Consider the following 21760-nt stretch of genomic DNA (forward strand, 5'->3'; position numbering starts at 1 on the left):
GGAAAGGCTGTGCAGGAGTGGAACAGAGCAGCAGGCACGGCTCAAAGCTCCTGGAGTTCAAGGAGTGTGTGGACACTGCTCTCATACAGAGCCTGTGGGTTTTGGGTGTTGCTGTGTGGAGCAGAGAACCGGCCTCGATGATCCTTGTGAATCCTTTCCAGTTCGCGATGTTCTGTGCTTCTGTTACCGTTTATTTATTTATTTATTTTTTCGAACGTGCAGTATTTATAGGTCCTCCCTTCGCCCTTTAGTCCGTGTGCAGGAGCTTCTCAACGGACGCAACCAGGAGGGAGCTGAGGGCAACGCATCACCCGGGGGCGGCTCTGGGGGGCTGCGGGACCGCGGCTGAGCGAAGGCTCCGGCCGCAGAGGAACGGACCGCGCGTATCCCGGGACGGGGCCGCCCCGCCTCCCGCGGAGCCTCCGCCAGCCCCGTGCTTTCCCCCGCCCCTCTCGGCGGCGGGGCTCGCGGATCCGGCCTGCGCGGGGCTGGCGGAGCGAGGGAGCGCGGCACGGCGAGGGGAGGAGAGACGGCGGGAGGAGGAGGAGGAGGAGGAGGCGGCGGCGAGCTGGCCATGGCAGCAGCCCGCGGGCGGAGAGGCAGCAGCCGCGGGCTGCCGCTGTGAGCGGCACCCCGAGAGAGGAGGAAGAGGAGGAAGGCGCGGAGCAGCCGCGGGGCCGCCATCCCGCGGCGGTGCCCGGAGGAGGATGCCGGGGAAGCGGGGCTCGGCGGGCGGCGGAGAGCTGCCGGGGGCCGGCGCGGCGAAGCAGCGGAGGCGGCGGAGGAAGGTGTCCTGCTTCTCCAGCATCCAGCTCTTCCTGGTGTCCGAGTGCGCGCTGATGCTGGCCCAGGGTACCGTGGGAGCCTACCTGGTGAGTGCTCCGCTACCCGCCGAGCCGCGCACCGGGGGAAGTTGCCGTGAGCGCGGGGCAGCTCGCCGGGCAGAGCCGTGGGGAAGCGCGGCTGCGTATTTGTATGTGTATGAGTGTATGTGTGTGCGCGTCTGACTCCAGCCCGGCTTTTCCCGGCTTAAATGACTCAGCACTGTGAGGGGTTCCCCGCCCGTCGCCCCTCTCGTGTGTGCGGCCGCAGCTCGGGCTCCTCCGGGCGCCCGCAGCCGGGGCGCGGGGATGGATGCGCTGTGCGGGGCCCGGCTCCTTGTGCTGGGTGAACGCCGAGAAAACCTGCGAGGAGGAGGCATTCCACAACCTCCCCCCCTCCCCGTTAATCCCTATGCTACTAATTTCCCCCATCCTCTTCAGGTGGTAAAGCGCAGCAGCCCCACGCATCTGCTCGGTAAGCAAACGCAACAAGACTTTGCGCTGAGTCTTATTGCGGTCTGCTGTCAGAGCAGGACCGTAGGAAAGAGTTGAGAAGGTGTCCGTGAGGCTGAGCCCGTCTCTCCGAGCACACGAAGGGCTGTGCTTTCTGCAGATGCAAGTGGAGAGTTGAATCAAATTTCTCAAAATAGCGTGCTGGATTTGAGAACTATAGTTTCCATGGAAAAGAAATGTAGTCGTAATCTTTAAGGCTTTTTGAGGCTGTACACGTAATATATTATAAAGTGTAAGAGCTCTGCATTCTGTGCTTGTATTTGGTACTTAGCGCTGCTTCTCTCAGGCTCATCTAATTATGTAAATTTGTACTCTGTGTGATCTGTAATTTTTCAAGGTATGTGGCTAAAATGAATGTGGTTAATATTCGCTATTCATAAACATGGCATGGAAATTCGCAGTCATCTCTATATTACAGAGCACATCAGTTTAGTTTGGAATGTACCTGTAATTCCAAAGGAATTGTGTTATGATAAATTCAGTAATTCTCTCTTATGTGAGCAGCACCTTTAGTGTGTCAGTACGTTGTTACCACTGAGCTCATTGCCAAGTGAGCTGTCAGCCTGAATGAACCAGGGATAATCCTTCGTCCAACTCATGGCCAAGGAGTGACCCGTGGAGGTGATGTCACCCAGCGGGCACCAGGATGCTGGAAATATGTATGTATGTGTGTGTATGGGCACACCATGCTGGTGTGTGAGCACCTGCTGTGCAGGATCAGCAGATCAGTCCTGAGCGCCAAACTCCTTTGCATCGCACTCTGTTTGCAGCCCTGCAGTTCTTGTCCTGTTTCTCCCATCTCTCGGGCTGTGCTTTGCACTGAAGTTGTGCACTTGCTGCATGTTGGAGCATTTTGGAAAACATGCTGCCAGAGCCTCTGCTCCTTCCTCTGATTGTTAACGGCCCAGGTGCTGCTGTTCTCAGTAGTGAAGTGCATCCTCACCAAGCTGACATCGTGCCATGATGCCAGCCAGGTAGCTGGTCAGTGGGAGAAATAAAAGAAAAAGGAGCTCCAAACAGTTCCTACTATCCGTAAGCAGTGGCCCAGTTGCACTGTGCAAGTGTTCCCTGTATAATTCATCATCCGTCATTGCAAATACCACGCAGTTCTCAGTACAACGAACAGATGCAAGTGTGGAATTATCTTTGGAGGGTGAATTGGGGTGAGTGCTGCACTTACAGGTGTCGTGGGGGAGCAGAAGCAGGATGGGAGCAATGCATAGTGAAGGCTTGGGGGACCTAATCACTTCTGCAGACCTGTGAGGCCAGGTGCTGCTCGCAGGTGCTGTCTCAGGACCAAGCACAGCTGAGCACTGTGAAGTTGCTCAGGTGTAGCTGGGAGCAAATTAATTCACTGCTGGGCTTGGTGTGGCTGCTCCCTGAGGGACAAATTAACAGGTGAGACCAACGGGAGAGCAACCAGAAAGACAAATAGGGAGACGCTGGGGAGGCAGTAGCAGTATGTAGTTCTGGGCAGTTGGATAAGCTACTAATTTTAGCTTGTCAGTGGTGACCGAGCACCACGTTCATACTTTGCTTGGCCCCGTGAGTAGCTTTCCCTCGTTATTGTGTTCCCTGGTTATTTGCAACTCAGGAAGAGAAACCTTTCTCTTTTCTTTTTGCCTTATATGGTGACAAGTGGATTTCCTCACTTCTATCTGCCTGGCTCTGCATGGGGACAACACCTCTGCGTGGTAAGGAAATGAGATGGGCTTGGCTCGTTAGGAGTGGTTGGAAAGCTCAGTTTTGGTTTTGCCTTTCGTGTCAGTAGGTGTAAAAGGGAGTGCTGTTATTTCTTAATCTTTTTGGAGATGTAGAACTTTTTTTTCCCTTATCTTCCCTGCACAATGAACTAGCGGTGCCTGCTCGAGTGTATGTGCAAAGTATACATTCATTATGTGGTTTTGAAGCAAAGATCGTTCACTTTTATTTGTTCATAAAACATCGTGCCTGCCAACAGGGCTTTATAAATAATAAATGCTGATAAAAATCTATACAGTCCAATTCTTTTTCCCACAGAACTCCGCAGTGAAAATACCGCAGGATGCCAATAGTGGTGGCCTATGTTTAATTAGTGTGGTGTCTCTGAGGTTCTTCCTGTGAAGTTTTAGGGAATATTTGATCAAGATCACGTTCCAGAATGTATTGCTCTTGCTGCCTGCAAAATGCACGTGTTCCAAACTGACTCGGTGCCGTACCCTGCTTATGTAAATGCAAACCTGTGCTTCTGCCTTAATTTCTAGGGTTGTTGAATACACCCTGTTATTTCCATATTCCTGTAAGGTTTTGAGCATGCATTTGCTTGGCTTTATTTCATTATTCCTGCTTGCTTTTGGAAACTTGAATTTCTCAGCAACTGCAGCGGTGCTGGGCAGAGCACTGCTTGTAGGCTGCGGGCATTCCTGCTGCAGAAGTTACTCAGGGTTTAGCAGCAACTTCTGAAAGCCTGGATGATTTCCAGCCCCTGGGTTGTTCTCTGGGAGCTGAGGTCTGCTGATGGAAGAACTGTGCGTTAGCTGGTGCAGATGGCACGAGGAGGGAGAGATGGGAACGTGCATTTTGCAGCCCTGTGCCTTTCAGGCAGTGCAGCAGCGTGCTGGCTGTGCAGCCATGGGGCTTTTCATCACGCTGATTCGCATACCGCGGCAGCAGCTCCCCCTCCACTCCTTGAATTCCTGCAAGTGTTATATTTTGGAGTGTTTTAATTGGTGCTGATGCTTCCCGTGCTCCCGATGGTTTGTCGCCGGGGTGTTTTATCACCCTGCCTGGCAAAGGCTTCTGCCCGGCCAGTGGTGAAATCACACTGTAGCAAAAGGCGAAGGGCTCTTGGTTTGCCAGGCACAGTTTGTGGAGCAGGAGAGCAATTTAATTTTCTCTCCCTCTGTCCTTTAGCCTCAGATCACTCCGGTTTGAACTGACCTAGATGCGAGCACCCAACATCTGCCAAAGTCACAGGCTTCTTTAGATGGAGGGCATGCATATGGGAAGTGCATTGGGAAGCAGTCCCTTGGTGTGCTCTGGGTATGGCTGTTCTTACAGAGCTCTACTGAGATGTCTCTGTTTGCTGCAGCTCTGAATGTAGCTATTCATGTGTTGTATCGAGTGGTAGGGGATGACTGGCCTGAGCTGGAGATGGAAAGGAAAATAATTAGTCTTTCCTCAGGAGGGTGCATTGGTGTTGGTGTGGGAATGAATGCCAAATTGTTTCTTGTTTTCCTGAATGAAAACTTCGGAGCCGTGCTTAACTTTGCGGCAAGAGCTTTGCCTGTGCTGCAGTAAAAAGCAGTAGTGTGAAAGACCAGGTGAGATTGTGGGTACTGATGTGGTGTGTGACACTATAGAGTCATAGAATATCCGGAGTTGGAAGGGACTTCATGGATCATTGAGCCCAACTGCTGGCTCTGCACAGGACCGCGCAAAAATCAGACCATTAAGGGATGTGTTCCTTCTTTTGGGTCTTTATTACTATTATTAACGAAGACTTTGAAATACCAAATTGAGGAAGAAGTGGGATGAAAGATAAAAACAGACATCAGTCATCAAAGGGCTCGTGCTGGAGCAGACACAAATAATGTCCTGTGAGGTGGAGCTAAGAGCACTATTTGGAGCTGGGGTTTTAAAGTCGTTTCGGTGTGCAGCCCCTCCTCCCCCACGTTAAATGTGGCAAATACAGCACTGTTCTCCTCTTAGGTCCAAGTGCGGTAGTGACCCTGTCCAACTGGCCTCGAGGTCAATAGCAATGTCCACGTGGAGGATGCCATTAAGGCCCGCTTATCACAGCAGCACTGCGGTGCTTGAAGGCTCCCTCTTGTGCGTGCTGCTGTACAATGGTACCCAGGGAATGCCTTTGTCCCCGAGTGCCTGCAGGCTGGATGGCCTGGATGGGAAGTGTTCTGCAGGAGGTGTGGGGGATGAAGCTGGGATTAAGTGTGATTCTGTATTCTTTGCTGAAGGCATCAAGCAAACTTTTGCTCAGTTAAGAGCAGCAGAGTCCAAGTGGCTTCAGCCCTGACACAGCAAGGAATTCCAGTTTCGGGTGCTTCACCCCAGTGGCTTAACTGCAAAAGCATTTTTTCCCCACTGAACATACCGAGTTATTGTTTTTTATTCAAGTATTTATTTTCCTAGAATAAGAATCTGCTTTAAAATATCACTGTACTTTTTTTTTTTCCTTTCTGTTCTCAGCAGTGCTGAGTAATAAATTAGCTGTAATGTTCATAATTTATTTGTCACTGGGGCATTTAAGGGGGGGGGGAACACAGAGAGAAAATAAATGTTTTAACGGGGGTGAAGATTGCCAAGCATTGGCTGGTTATTGCTTACAGTTCATTTTTCCTTAATACATCTTTGCTGGCTATGTTATTTCTGGAAAGTTGTTTCTAGTATGCCTTTCCCATTAGGGAATATTGTCTGTTTTGCAGCTGAGTTGCACAGAAAGTTATTCTGAACCGGCTCTGCTGAGTGCATTCATAGTCGTCTCGGAAGCCTGCTGGTGTTTGTAGGGTCTGTGACTGCAGGGTGGGGGAGAAGGGTGCTCAGCTCTGGGTGCTCAGCTCTGGGTTCTGGTGCCTGCAGGCTCCTCTGTACTTCAGGTCGTTGTTGGCTCATTAACGTGAAAACTTCATGCAAATGAGTAGAAACAAATTCTGTTCCATTCTCCAGGTTGGATTTTGAGTACCAAGGAAGGCTTGTGAGTAGGTGACATTTACACTTTGGTTTAAAGCTTTAATTTACCTTCTGCTAATAGATGAAAAGGGGATAGCTACATGTTTATCTCTTATAATATACGCTCTGCGCCATTTGCAGTGTAAATCCAAACTTAAAATCCAATGGCTTCTTGATTAAATGTGTTTAAAAGGAAAACACATTTGACAAGTGAGAGTGCAGACCAATTGCTTTAAATGTTTATTTTTTTATTATTTATTTTATATATATATATATATATATATATATGGAAGAGCTGCCAAACTTTTCTGCTAAAAATAATAAAAAAAAATTAAACATTTAAAGCAATTGGTCTGCACTCTCACTTGTCAAATGTGTTTTCCTTTATATATAAAAAAAATTATATTTTTTTCTGAGCAACACTTGTGAGCCCTGAAATAAAGAGCAGTCTGTTAGAAATGTTATGATCCACTGTAAAAATTAAAAAGCACAACCAAGTCTCATTTCTTTTAGCTATCCTTGGCCCCCTGTAACTCTTTTGCAATGGCTGTGTGCCTGTGTGATGAACAGATCTGTGAGTTTTACTGTCTTTCAGTATTAATGCAGCTGAGGTTTGAAGGGATCATGAATTAGGTGAGAGAATTCAGTGATGTGGAGGTCTGGGTTGTTTGTACATAGTAACGTTATGCAGTGCGACTCTTGAAATTGTAGCATAGCACCCATCCCAGGGGTCAGCTGAGCTGTGATCCCTCTCCTTCTGTGCCAGGTAAGCAGATATTCCTTGTTCCTCAGACAGGAGCATTTCTCAAGTTGCATGAACTTTCTTTTCCCTTACTTTCAGGCTACTGTGAAAGTTCAAGACCCAGCTTCTGTTCCGCTACAGCAGTATAAATTTACTGCTTCAAAAGAGTTATTCTGCAATTCATCAAGAAGAATTTGTCCTCTGTGTATAATGAGCTAAAATGTTTCTTTATTTGTATGTTCCTTGGTCTCTGGCTGTCCTTTTGCAGTAGCAATGGATAACACTACTTACTAGGTGAGGTTGCAGCTTGGATGAATTAGCCTAGCTTTGTCTTCTGATTAACTCCAGATGATTCTGCAAAGTGATGTATTTGAACATCATCTGAGGAAGTTTATATAACCAGGTGATAATACTTCGTGTAGAAGTGTTCCCGTGAAGTCAAGAAGAAATCATTTTTTCTGTTGTGTACAAAAATGGGCCACAGATTTTGATTTACCAGGTTTCATTTTATCTGCAGCAAAATCACGACTAGAACCCCAAAAGTCCCGTCTCCAGGTCGCTGTGTTGCAACTCTTAGACTCTCTGATTCTTTCAGTGCCACTTCTTGCAAATGGCATTGCCTACTCTACAAGAAAGAGATTTCACACTTTGTACAGTATCAGTGTAATTAATGGTGATTCAAACTGTTGATGGAGTTCTGCAGCATCTGGCACTTCTTTCTGTTGGTGCAGGGAGGGCTCTGCCCAGTTAGGGAAGCTTTCTGTAAAGGCTCAGAGAGATGGTCCCTACGTCTGAGATATTTCAGTTTGAGTAGATGGACACAAGCATGGAGAAATGCTCTCAGAAATATGGGTTTTGGGTAGACCTGTGTGGAGCCAGGAGTTGGATTGATGGTCCTTGTGGTCCTTCCAGCTGAAGATATTCTGATTCCTTGACCCCTTTTTCCCAGTTTTCAAGTGAGGATGCACGTAGAGTTGAAAACCTATGAAGCAAATATGACTATAACTGCCCCTTCCCACGGAGCAAAGATAGGGAAGATACCAGAGCTGAAATTAGACTCCTTCAGCTCTCCACTTAGCATCTTTCTCTTCCAACCTTATTCTGGATGTGATGTGCTTCTGCATTTTGATACCTAAACATTCCTTACTGAATGGAGGGAGACAGGCTCCCTCTTTCCACTACACTGCACTGAAGTTTCAGATCAATGACAGGAGCTCGCACTGTGGCGGTGCCTGAAAGCAATCCATAATTTTATACGACTGCTTGCAGCAAGCATAAAAGCAAAGTCTTTCGGGTTTGTTGGAATATTTATTAGTCTATTTTTCTGTGGTTCAGGAAGGAGAAAAGCAATTTGCTTTGGTTTGATTTTTGTTTTTCTTTCTGTTGTCCCTTCCTCATAATATCTATCCTTTCTCCCTGTCAAGCAGATGGTTCATCTCCCCATATTTCTAAACATCTTTATCTTTTCAGTGTCTGCAGTGATCCCATGGATGATTTCTGCATGCTAGCAGACCCAATGAATTGTAAACGTGTGGCTGCAAGGGCAGGTGTGGGAGCAAAGTTGTTTTTTCCATGCTTCATAATGGTCTGCTTTCTTGGCGGAGATTGCTAGAGTTCTCTTACTTTTAATATTTAACTGTCCTTTTAAACACTTACTGTGCTGTTTGTCTGTGTAATTCATAACTCCTTAGTTTGCCGAAGCTGGAGAAGGACTTAAAATTCAGTGTTACGGTGATCCATAGAATGACAGTGAAGTGTTTGAAAGAACCTGGATAATTCACTTGTATTGAGGTCTTCGTGACTCATCAGCATTATGGTTTCTGAAGCAACTATGTCAGATTTCCTTTCAAGTTCTTTGGTGCTTTGATGTTTGTGTCTGAATCCAACGTTTTCTCTCTATATTTTTTTTTTTTTCCCCCCACAAAGAAAATGAAAGTGTGGCTGTTCGGGAAGGGATCTGTGATGTGGGTGTGGAAGAATATAGAAACACTTCAGTGGATGTCACTTCTAGTGGTATATTCTCCCACTGAACGTTAGATTTTCTTGCTGCACTGAAATGGTCATTGTTCTTGGGTCAATATATAAGGAGCAGCATTGAAGAACACACACACAACATATTTTTTCAAGGTGATACCTGATAGTTGAGGTCTGTGTTGAGCAGCAAATGTGATTTGCTTTCTTTGGTAGAGTTGCAACAGTAAGAGCTGCAGAAAGGTTATTTTAGGGGTTTTGTTCCTTATTTCTGGGAAGGAGGATATGAAATAGCTGCTACCTCTTCCCACTCCTTGGCTTTGTGCATACGGGGGTAGGTGCATACTTAGCAATAGAAATGAGAATTGCCTGGGAGCAGTTCTCCCAGGATGCTGGAGTACATCACGCTGTGGCTGGAAAGCAATCTGTGAGAGGCTGCAGGGAGCCTGTTATGTGCTTTGTACAGTAGCAGGACAAATCCCCCACACTTCTGAATAACACCAGACCTGGATGTAGACATACTAATCTGTACTGAGGAATGTTGAGGGAAAAAGAGGATCAGCATCAGAAGCTTCCCAAAGAGAAGTTGCAAATACTGAGTGAAAGAAAACAATTTGGAAGAATCATGGAGTCATGAAGGTTGGAAAAGACCTCTAAGATCACCCAGTCCAAACTCAACTCATCCTCCATGCTCGCCAACCACATCTCTCAGTGCCACATCTCCATGTTTACTAAACAGGGATGGTGACTCCACCACCTCTTGGACAGCCTGTGCCAATGTGAAGGAGAGATGCCCTGGTGGTATCTTGCTGCTTGTTGAGCCATGCTGATGACTTCCATCTGCTGGAAGCATGGTTGCTACTCTTCCTGATACTGTTGGCAGTGTTGCACAATATATTGAGATGCCAAACTAGGGGTAGTTTGTTTTATTTCCCTCTAATTGGGAATCAACAGGAAAATCACAATGTGTAACAAGGTCTTGACTTCAAAAAAAAAAAAAAAACAAAACAAGTTGATGTTTGGAGTTGTCATTTTCCAGCCCAAAAGTTTGCTTCTTGTAGTTTCTCTGAGCTGCAGAAAGAGCTGTAATTGCCACGGTTTGGTAAAGCTCTTCTCTCTGAAGTGTTTGGAAAGCTTTACCTTTCCTGTGGAAGGGTGTCCATGTTGCTTGGTGTTGAGCTCACCAAGCGCTGCCAAAGAGAGAACCTTGAGCATGTAGGTCCTGTAGGAGAAATAGGGCAGCAGTTGTTTGGGATTACCAGTAACAGAAAAATGTTTTTGTTTTTGTCTTGCGCAAAGTACAGGGCCGGGAGCAGTTAATTACAATGGGCCTTTCAGCCTCTGCATGAGATGCACACTTTGTTTCCTGCTGCCTTTTGCTAGTTATAATGCAGGTCCTTATGTCTGAAGTCAGCGCAGCTGCTGGCTGAGGGGCAGGAGCTGCTGCTGAAGGGCTGCCTTGTCTGGGGGTGCCTGTTTGTGAAGGGCAACAGTATTCCTTGGGAATTATCCCCTGGTTTGTGTGATCCCCTGATTGGTCCCATTGGAGGTGCTCAGCACTGTGATCACCTCCTGACCTCGACTGTGCTTCTGCAGGGATGTGCATGCCATGTTGTCTTCCTGTTGTCTTGCTCTGGTGCAGTGGGGTGGTTTGCCACCTGGTTTGTGTTTCTGTCATGAAAAGGTGATAACAAAAACCTCATGGCTTGTTTGAGCTCTTGAGCTGTGGTGCTGGTCCGTGCTGGGGTTTGTGCTTTTCTTTCTGCAAGCCGCAATAATAATGTTAAAAAGACAGTGTGTATGAAGGAAGCTGGCATGAGGTTACCAAAATGCTTTCCTGCTATCCTTGAGCTTCAAACCTACCAACTTGAAAGAACTGAAGAGCAAAGGCTATTTCAAACATCCCATGTAGCTAAATAAACTTCTCGCTTCTAAGTGGTTGTTTGCTCATTTGATGCCACTTCTGTATTAACAAATGTTTCTGCGAATGAATGGATTTGGAAAATAGCTTGGAAGTTGCTTGATGGGCACTGAAGTTAAGTCATCCTAACAAATCATGTGCTATGGGCACAGCTTTGTGGGTTTGCTGCTTGCAGTTTGCTGTGTCGTTTGGCTAACGGTACAAGCTTTCCCAAATGCAGGCCTTATACAGACATCCAGTGTTTGTTGTAAATTAGGATACATCAGGGCTGCCATATTGCTCTTAATCTCAGTGCTCGTAGACAAGGCAGAAGGTTCAGATTTCTTCTTGCTTTCTCTTGTGAACATGCTTGGGGCCTAAGGTTTAGCCTCTTGAAGCTGAGGACAAACTTACTGATTTGAATCATTCAGCTTAATGCTGGACAAGTCCTTAGCCAGATTTTTTTATTTTACTTTGTTATTTAAATAGATCCCTAATGAATCACTGTAGTTGTGTGTAATGACTCCCGGGAAACTTTGGGTGCAGCTTCTACAATAAGGTGTAAATGCAGCCTCTAGAATGAGATCTTTGCTGTTTTTAAGTGCAGATTGCGTTCTTCTGATGTACGTGTCTGAACAGTTTCCAGGATCCCATGTAGTTCATTTTTTTTCAAGATGCTCCCGTATTGATACTTTACATCTTGGGTGTTCTATGGCTGGATGGATGTCCAGAGAGCAATCTGTTGGCCAGGTAACAGCCCTGGTAAATCTGCATGCAAAGTTCTCTTTGCTTTCATTGCATTGCTGAAGCAAGAGCATTGTGTTGAGGATAAACTGGCTGGTTTGCATCCAGAAAATGATGTTTTTACTTCTCAGCATAAGAGCTTGAAACCACTTGGATATTTTGCATAGTCAAGATTTTGAGTCAAAGAAGGGAAAGTCTGGAATGAAGTTATGAAGGCAGAGTTTCACTGCTTGGAGAGCTCTTTCTACACACGAGGAAAGTCCATCAAGTGGAGCTGTGAGGACTTTATAAGGCTTCACTGAATTGAGTGCTTTCTTGTGGAAGCCACTGTGAGTCTGAGAATCGATAGAAGGTTACGTGGTCTGGTGTCTTGAGTGGGCTTTTCCTGGTTCTTCAATCTCCCAGCTCAATACTCACATACACCCAACTTCAAAATGACTTGCTGAGATGACAGTGTAGTATGATGGGGTTGGTGGTTGGTCCAAACAAGCAAGTATTTTGCAAACGGGCTGTGGCAGAGTACCATCTTCTGGTTTAATTATCAGTGCCTTTTGGCATGAGTGGAGCGTGTCTGGTGATTCTGATGTAGAGCATAGCCAGAACATCACGGATTTCTATCAGAGATCACACTCTGAGGCTTCATGGTGTGCTACCTTTAAGAGATGCACAGCACTTTGCAGCAGTGAAAATGCAAGCGGGAACCAAAATGATCTTTGCTTTCTCCTTTATTTGTTCCCACATATTGCAATGATTTGGGCACTTTCAATCTGATTCTCAGCACCCCTGCTCTCTCCCTTGCCCCAGCTGCTCCCAAAACCAGGAGATAAATAGGGAAGCAGCAACTTGTTTCTTCAGAGCAACTTCTCTCTAGGCAGAGTCTGTTGATGGTGGCATCTTGGCGGGATAGAAGAAAACTCCAGCCACATGTGGGTAATGTTTTAAAGGCAGGGTTTTGCTTTGCAGTTGGCTGTCTGGAGCTGTCATGTCCAAACTGACTTCCTTCATCAGTCAAGACTGATGTCTGTGCCCAAGGAAATCTCTTTGCATATGCATTTGAGCAACGTGACACGTGGCAGACCTGGGAGAAGACCGCTTTGCCATGGAATAATGCTTGTTGGCTAAGCAACAGCTACTTTATGCAGTTCTTGGTGAAGATGCAGACTGGGGCCTTGTGACACTGGAGTTCATTTCCTGGCTTTGTCGTGGACTTCCTCGGGCATTCTTTGGGTTTTTTTCTCTCCATCAGCTGCTTTGGTGGTTATGGTGTAGCCAGACTTTGTGGGCATCTTGTGGGCTGGGATTGTGGACACTCAGTCTTTGCTTTTTGAGCCTTTGCAGGAAGTCTTATTTGGGGCTGCTTTACTTGCTCTGTGGTAGTGATGGATTGAAGAGCCTGAGGGTATTATTTTTCAGAGATGCTTTCTGAGCCACAGTCAAATTGACAGAAGTGACTTACTCTAAGTGTCTCTTTGAAAATGGCACTTTCGTTCCAAAGCCACTTAAGTGCTTCTGAAAAATCTCTTTGCCTATTATTGATTGCAGTGGATTGCTTCAATGGTGCCTGGCTTCATTTGAAGCAGGCTGGAATTATAAACTAAACATTATGTGCCTGGCTGATAAACTGCCTTGTAATTAGTACTTTTGGGAGGCAGGAACCAGGGGGAGATGAGTATAAAGGGAATGACATTCCTGTAACAGCTGTCTGTGAAGAATGAATGAAGAAATGCAGAAAGAGATGGAAGTGTGGCATGCGAAATGGGTGCTGGGGGTATACTCATGGGAAGAAAACAGGCATGAAGCTACAAGGAAAGCTTTAATAGGCTTACATTAAAGCAGACAGAACACTGAGCCTAGCAGCTAATAAAATTGCATAAAGAATGATCTACACCCATCAGACAGTTGGAATTAATGTAACTTACAGCCCGTGTTTTCCAGCTTCCTCCATGGAGGGTGGACTGGATGCATCAGCAAATATCTCCAGCATCATCCTTTGGTATAGGAAACCTGTGTTAGGAACTGCCTGGACTGCTTTGCTGGCATAGCAGAGGCTTAATTATGCTGGGTTATGTGCTTGTGTTCATTTTTTGGTCTGGTGTTTGGCATGGTGTTGAACAAGGAATGCAAAGCCATTCCAACCCTGTAATATTGTGCTTTGCTCATCTCAGGCTTTGGTGGCTAAGTGGAGCAGGTGGTGATTATGTTTTTCTTGGGTGTGCTCAATGAATTTTGCAGGGTCTGGTGATTGTACAGTGAGGGAGGGGACCATGTAAGCTGCTCTTCAGTGCCTGTCTCTAACTAGAGTGGTTGTTAGTACTGCAGGCATGGGGTGAAATTTGGCCATCTGTGTGTACAGCCTCAGCAGACACATTTGTTCATTGGCTTTTTGATAGCTCGCTTCGTAGTGAACCCCAAGGAACAGGGCTCCTGTCATCTGGTGAGGCATCTCATTGCTTCTATCTGTTTTACAGGGAACGCGTTGAGTCCAAGTGAGACTACAAGAAGTCTGCAAGCAATAGCTAGATCTCAAAGTTAATTATTCTTTAACTACAAGATGGTTTTTATTGCCTGTATGGTTTTTTTTTGTGTGTGTGTTATTTTAAAAGGCAAGTGTAAATCACCTTCTGTTCAGGAGCGAAGTGGCAATGTGGGGATGATAGGATGGTGGGGGGATATAAAGTTGCATGGTGTGCTGTGCTCTGAGCTGCCCAGCTTTGATGTGCACATGTCACAGGTCTGCCCTTCACAACTTGCACCCTACTTCTTTGCACCTGAAGCACTCAGATAACAGCAAGGTTCTCAGGCAGGAATAGAGGTCAGAGCACCTTCTCACCCTGCCTCCTTGCCTGTTTACACCACAAGCTCTGCGCTCGTCTCCACGCCTGCCCTGCTCCACATTGGGGAGCTCGGCAGCAGCAGGCACACAGCTCCCCTTTGTACTCTCGGACGGCGTGGAAGCAGAGCACAGTGCTTTGCAAGCAGCTCTGTAGGAGGGTGTTACTTAGCAAATGAGCAGGATGACACGGACAGCTCTTGTGTGGGCTGCAGTGTGAGGTGGGGAGAAGCAGCTCATCTGGTTGTGGGACCGGCGTGGGGTGTTGGCATTTGGGTGCTGGAGACCCCTAACACCACCTGCAGAGACTTGAAGTTTTATGCCTTTATCTTGTGAGTTACCACAAAATGCTGTGAGTCAGTATGCAACATGGCTGTTTTGTTAGTTCCCTTCTAAGTGGCTTCCTTCCTCCCATCACTTACTAAACAGAAGTATTTTTGTTCTGGTTGATGAGAAACGGCTCTAAGTTCTCTTTAAGCTGAGTTCCTGTTTGCTGTAGCCGCGCATCCATGGTGGGGAGTGGAACCTAAGACATATCAGAACCAAAGCAGATGGGGGGGGAAAAGGAGCAGGACCTGTCAGAAGCCCTCCTCTCTCAGCATACAGCCTTTATATAATCACTGCTGTCCTCCAACTTTGAAAAATGAATTCAGCATCTATCAAAGCCTTGTATTAACGCTGCTTCAGAGTGCCCTGCATGTGTCACTTTTGCCCTGCTTCTCTCCTGGTGCTGGGAGAGATGCTGCAGTCAGCTCTGCGGGTCTCACACCTGCGCTGTGACATGACTCAGTACAACTCTTAGTCCCGAATTCAGCTTTTCATCATAAATTAAGATAACGTGAAGTCCTTTGCATGACAGGTTTTCTTATCAGGCTTGCATTGTGGTTTCTGTTGTGGTAAGTAGCCCTGCTTACAGTGTAAAGTCTTCACTGCAGATCTGCATTAATTTGGGGGGGGGGAGAGGCAAAGAGTGAAATGATGGCCTTGCAGTGTTGCAGGTCAGAATCCTGCCTCTCTGGTGCTTTGGTGGCCCGTAGAAGAGGGTTTTTTTTGCAGTAAGAGCCCCCGGAGATGTGAACCCCATCTCTTCTCTGTGTTTCCACTGACCTGTCTGCACACTGCAGATCGGAGCCCCTGGTCTGGAGCTGAACCCAGGATGAAGGTGCCCTGTTTGCACAGTTCAGGGCCCACGGGTGGATCTTACTGCAGCCCTGTTTGTGTCAGGGGTAGCTGTCTCTCTGTAGGAGCCTGCATTTAAGTTGGTATGGTACAGTTCAGGTTACTTTTTGTCTGGCTCCATTCAGTTGCTCATTGGTCACAAGAAAAAAAATCTGCTTCTGAATGTATCAGAGATGCTCTGATGCATTCCTGTGGCTGTTTGCTTTCACAGCTGAGCTGGCCCCTTTCTGTGAACCCCTGCTGCTGTGTGCTTATTGCGCGTGGAATTCATGCTCCTCCCGGTCTGAAATGTGCCAGCAGTGCTGTTCTGTGCTGGGGTTGAGGCCTGAGCTCTGTGCATGTTCACAATGTGTTCTTTTGCTGCCAATGAAAGTGACACAACGCTTAAAAATAAGGGTTTGTTTGCCTGCTAGCTTTATTGTATGCGTGCTGCTAAAGGGAAGTGTGGGCTACAAATGGGTTCCAGCACTGGGTATATTTATGCAGATAATTTGTCAGAGACTGAAATATCACCTGTATTCATACAGTGAGGTGAATCTTCGGCAAGCTTGGGAGCAGAAGGGCTGTGTGGACACTGAGTCAGTGGCAGTGATAATATTCCCATAGGTTGGGACGTCAGAAGGGTTTTGTAGAGAGGAAGAAATGTGATGTGTCTGTTTCAGAGCAACAGAAAAAGCTTTTCAGGCTTCTCTACGTAGTTTGGTGTGGCCTGGTGCTATGTACCTGTGTCTATTTTGAGCTGCTGGTGACTCAGTGTCGTTTCATGATGGACGTGAGGGGGAAGGCTGCAATTAACACCCCCTGACAGCCTCTGTGCTCCTATCTCTTCAAATGGGGCAGCACTCTTTGCTCTTCCTGAGGGGAGGAACGGAAAGGGGCCAGTCCCTGCTATCCCATAGGGATCCTTTGGAAGCAGATGCTGAAGGTAGCAGCACCTCAGTGGTGGTTGCTGCAATGATTGTCTGCTCCACAGAGGTTAATTTTTATGTTGCACATTTGATCTGTATGGATCTCACGCTTGCTGAAATGGTGGAAAGTGCTATGGCTACCAAAATATGGGCTACTGAGGCACAGTGCGATATGAGAAGTAGCAGAAAGATTTCTACTTGCAGCAAGGAAGGAAGGAGACATGCATCCTTCTCAAGCAGGAGTGCTGTGCTTCTCTTGCTGCATGGAATAGTCTCCTTTCTGCTCAGGCCACTGAAAATCCTGACCTTGAGCATGTGCTTAACTTGGACCTCATCAATAAGCTCAGAGCTGGTCCCTAGAATATGGACTAAATTGCCCGTACCAGGCAGTGGAGCAGAGCATGGATCCGAGCTGTAAATTCATACTGGCACCAGCACAGGAACTTGCAGATTTACTGGTGCATGCGCCTATGCTGTTTCTAGGCCAGCAGCAACAGTCAAGCTAATAACACCCTACTTCCCAGCAGAGGTTCAGCTGCAGCGTCTATTATCCCTGTCACGTGAATGCAAATTTCTATGCAGAGACTATTTCCAGCCCCTGAGCGGAGCCAGCCTGGGTGTGTTGGGCTCACCACCCTTTTTTGTTTTCCCGTGCATTCACATGCCCAAAGCCAGCACAGGTGTCAGCATCTGCAGTGAGAACATCGTTCCCATCGGTGGAAATTGAGGAGGTGTTGAAAGGAGTGATCGGCAGCCTGACTGGGCCGTGCCCATAGCCTCACCATTCCCTTAGCCCTGTCCTGCTTGGGTGCTGGAAGGGTGGCCCAGGGGACAGCCAAAGAAAGGAGGTTGAAGGCACGTGGGACTGGCTGTGCTTGTTCCAGGATGGCTCCTTTGGCTCTTTGAGGAAACCTGACTTTCCCAGTTTTTAATGGAGACTGTGGGAGACGGTTGGCGTTTGTTTTCCTTTGGGAACTGAGTTGCCAGGCAATTATTTTACACCCTTTAGCGCTGCAGACATGTCTCTTCAAGTCCGATCTCTTACCACATAACTGAGGAAAATGTATTTTACATTAAAAAGAAGCCTTTAAAAAAGGCCCTTCAGGCATAAAGTCGATGTGTTTTCTATATATAACTCCGTATTATTAATACAATGAACTTATCTGTAGACTCTGTGGGTGAATATGACTTGATCATTGGAGATAGGAACAATATGATATCCATTTTCAGTGCGCTATATATGTGACTCCATAACCATGCCCCCAGCTTTCGATTCATTTCTTAGTGATAAAGTGGGGCAATAGTGTGAGGCAGGTCTGCAGATTGCATTTTTGCTGAGCATTAATGCAAAATAAACAGCCTATAGAGAGAACAAATGTGCCATCACTCAGAAACGCCAAGATCTATAGATTTGGGGCAGACAAGAATGATGAATGTGAGCAAGTATTATTGAACTAAGGCCAGAAAGGCACAAAAGCTTCCCTGGGTTTGGTTACAGGGATGGCAATAAAAGTCGCTTTGGCTGAAAAAAATTCAAGCTGATGATTGATTTCTTTTATTTTTTTTTTCTCCTTTACTGTAGGAAGTTTGTTACTGTGTGCATAACGTGAGATCACTTTCCTTTTTTTCAATCATAGTGAAGTGTTTCAGAGTAGACTTGGTAGGGACTCTTCAGCCCAGATCCCTGTGAGTGTTTGGACATGACTGAGGCAGACAGGAGTGCAGCCTTCCCTGGCACTGTAAGAAGAGGAGGGAGATGAGGTCTGTGAGCTCGCAGATAATGTACAATGAGCTTTAATTACTTGTGGTCATTGTGTGTTAGGTTATGTGTTCACAAAGGCAGAAGGCCGGGTTACATGATTTCTTTAGATCCCCAGCCTGGCTTTCTTCTGAGGACACTGTGCAGGTGCCCAAAGTGGTGCAGGTTACAGTAGTTCAGTTGGTGTATCTTGTGCAGGCTTACCCTGGAGGAGCGTGAACTTGCAAAGCAGCAGCTGTTGGTATCTAGTGCCATAGCTAAACCTTAGTGCTGGGTGGGAGATGTCTTGAGTGGGAACTGAGGAGGCAGAGGATGTAGCTGGGGATGGAAAGGCAATTCCTGCTGCAGGAGGTGATGGGAATGGGACTGGCAGGCTGGTGTGTGTGCAGTGCTGCAGCACAAGGCAGATACAGCACCCTGGTGACCTGTTCAGGCCTGGGCTATAGGGCACACGGATGTAAGGACGCATGAGCAGCGGGGATCTAGGCAAAGCAGAGCTGCTTTTAGCCAGGAAACAGCAAACTCACAGCTCCTGCTGCAGGCTGCATCCCACTGCATTTTAACAAGAGGTTGTCCACCTGAAGCCCCAGTGCTGCTCCAGCCTCTTGCATCCCTTATGCTGAACCAGCATCCGTGTGGGCTGTGCTCACCCTGCTCTCAGCACACAGCAACTCTTTCTAATCCTCACAGCCCTTTCACGTGATGTCAGTATTTCACAGGGACCTGTGGTGCCTTTTGCAACATTTACATAACTCTCGGTAAATAGAGCTCGTGTCTGGGAGCTGCCATGGCTGATCTGCTGGGGAAATATGGGCAGCGCAGTGCTGTCTTCTGATCCAGCAGTTACAAGGGCAGCAGCAGCTTCCCGCATGCAGACTGCAGCTATCAGTCAGGTTACAGCTGGGAGATGCTTGCACACAGAAAGCCATGTAAATGTGGGGTGTAGGAGAGAACGGAAGAATGATTTTAGCCACGGGCAGAGGTTGGCTTTGAATTAATGCTAGTAACATCTCAGCTATGCTAATGCCAGCATTGTAGGCAGCGTGTGTATTTAAGGTCACGGCCAATGTTAAAGCAAGGATTTGGGCTGTGCTCTCTCAGCTGCTGCCACTCTGGATGTAATGCAGTTGTTGCTGGTGCTCTCTGATGCAAAATCTGCATGTTGACATTTTTCCTGTTTATTTTCCAGTCCTATTTTGGGCTTTGGTTTTTGCTCCCCCCCCAATTGCTGTGGGTGTTTTGGAGCCCGCTCTGCTAATGCTGGTGTCAGCGCTTCACTCTCAGATGCTGCTTTCTTCTGGGTGCTTGAGGCTGATGTGTGATACATCACTTAATAGAGGAATAAACTCCTGCCTGCTTTATCAGGACGGTTGGAGTTTGGTCTTTCTCCTTTCCTTTTTGTCTCTTCACCAAAGCAAAGCAAGAAGCTGTTAGTGAAGAGTAAAGCAGCACCGTGGAGTAATGCAGACTGAGTCTCCCTCCCTACTGTGTTCTATTACAAAAGGGAAAGGACAACCCAAGTCCAACTGAAGTGAGAGCAGAATGACAGGTGGGGCTGCTGGTACTAATTCCCAGGTTTGTCAGTGGTGTACTGTCCCTGTCACTGTGAGTTTCATGTAGGAAAGGTGCAGTCTGGAATCCAGTTTTCCGAAATCTGAGCACTCTGCCATGGCACCAAAGTGTTTCTAAATGCCAGCCTGCTTTTAAGTTACTTATGAATGCATGGTAAAAGCTGACAATTTGGCAGGCAGGTTCAAATGCAGGAGAGACTTCCAAAACTAGTTAATACCTACTCACACTGGGAAATAGCTTCTCTTAGCTTCAGATCAACCATCCTGAGTTATTCCATCATGAATTAATTCCATCTGTACTTGCCTCACTAACATTTGGCTCTCTGTGCCTCAGTTTACACAGCTGAAATGTATAATTAGGAGTTTCCTATGTGAGTATGGCTCAGAAATGGGCAATGTGGATGTGATTTTTGCCTCTGAGGTCAGCAGCTGAACTCCATCAACTTCCATTTAAGCGGCTGGAAGTTGTGCTTGGAGTCCAGGAGCATGAAGGGGTCCACAGAGCCTGGCTTTATGCTGCCTGCAGGAGTTGCTGATGTTTGCTGCGTGGGGCTGGAGCCCTGCTGGTGCGATGCACTGACGCTATTAGCTCACATCTTGCGGTAAAACCAATCCATGCTGTGGGTGATAAATGGAGTGCCTGGTGGGGCAGCCTTGGGCAGCAGGATGCTGTATACATAGCTCTGCTTTGCTGCAACTGTGTCTGTCCCCAGCTGCTCAGCCGGGTCCCACAGAGGGTCGGGAACAATGACATCTCCCTTAGATGTGCACTCAGGCACTGTTTGCCAAACAGAGCGGCTGAGCTCGCTGCAGCAGGGACAGGCTGTGCTGTGCCATCATGCACAAGGTCAGCATTTCTCCCAGTGAATTCCAGCACTGTCTCACCCAGCAGGAGCTGCACCCTGCGTTCCAGATGGAGCAGCAGTCTCCTCTCTCTCAGACACGCACATACCTTCACTTGGCTTTGCTGTGGGGTTGTCTTCAGTCAGAGGGCTCAGGTTTTTAGGTTGTGGTTCTCTTTGCTTTTTTTATTTTTCCCCTTGCTTAGTTCTTGGCTCCTGAATCTGAGCACTGACATAAAATGATAACTGTTTGTACAGGACAAAGGCTGAATACTCAAAAATCCTGATAAGTGATTCTTGTAGGCCTGACTCTGGGCACCTCTCTGGCTGAAGTCTCAGGGCTTTTGCTTATGCAGAGCAGAGGGGCTGCTCCTGCTGTCTTTCCCTCGTGTTGCTCATGGGGCTGTCTTTGTCCAGGCTGTGCCCTGCTCTACCCTAGCAGAGGCCAGCTGCCCCCGGAGAAGAGCTGCTGTCAGAATACTTCAAAGTCGGTCAGACTGGCTCCTGCTTCGTGAGGTTTATCAGCAAAGATTTTCAGTGCCTCCAGCGGGAGGCTATTTTTACTCTATCCAGGGGCTACCTTCTGCTGTGAGGTCTTTACAGCATGGTGTGGCTCTTTTTAACAGCAAAAGTTGCCTGTTTTAGGACAACCTTAAGTGTCGTCATCTTTTGCATTCTGAAAAACGAGGTAGTCTTTTATCTAAGGGAAAAGCTTTTGGTGTTTCTGTGACACGTTCAAGATTATATTTCTTTATTTTCCTATGTAGATCAGACACTGCTTCAGACATGAGAATGCACTGAGTTTTCTCTGTTGAACAAGGATGGCAGCAAGTGAGGTGCCCAGTGTTTCATCTTCCCCTCCCTCCCCCATTGCTCAGGGTTTTGACCACTGTGTAAAACCCACGGTGCGTTTCATTGCCCCACGTAATCAAGACTGGTAGATGCCTTTAGATCACCAGATCCATCTTCCTGCCCTGTGGCAAGATCAGTCATACCTGTAGTGTTCCTAAGAGATGCTGCTCTGTGTTCTTTTCCAGTAGCCCTGCAGCCTCTTCAGGCAGTATATTTGCATGCCTGACATCCCTTGCCATCAGAAGGCTGCTTTCCCCCCCCCCCCCCCCCCCCCCCAACCTTGTGTTTAATCTGAGTCAGCTTTGCTGTCATTTCAGCTTGTCGCTTCTTATCCTGCCCCTTTTGAATACAAAGAACAGGTCATTCCTTTTTGCATCAGTCTTGAGATTGACGACTATTCCTGTGCCTCTTTTTCAAGTTAAATAGCCACCACGTTACACTTTTCCTTCTTCATAGTAGGTTT

General features: G+C 47.1%; 1 protein-coding gene across 2 annotated transcripts in view; it reads left to right on the top strand.

Annotated features, from left to right (window-relative positions):
* The first annotated feature begins 285 nt into the window (after positions 1 to 285).
* The window catches only part of SLCO3A1 (solute carrier organic anion transporter family member 3A1), a 120479-nt gene continuing 99004 nt past the window's right edge, over positions 286 to 21760 (top strand). Inside the window, exon 1 of one of the 2 annotated variants that reach the window (XM_010717501.3) lies at positions 286 to 872. In XM_010717501.3, coding sequence (XP_010715803.1) covers positions 708 to 872 — 165 coding nt within the window. In that variant the 5' untranslated portion in view covers positions 286 to 707. Of the gene's footprint in view, positions 873 to 21670; positions 21753 to 21760 lie in introns of those variants that run through there. The other variant, XM_085233612.1, reaches the window with a different exon arrangement.

This window comes from Meleagris gallopavo, chromosome 12 (assembly GCF_905368555.1).
Source record: "Meleagris gallopavo chromosome 12, MGAL_WU_HG_1.1, whole genome shotgun sequence".
NCBI lineage: Eukaryota > Metazoa > Chordata > Aves > Galliformes > Phasianidae > Meleagris > Meleagris gallopavo.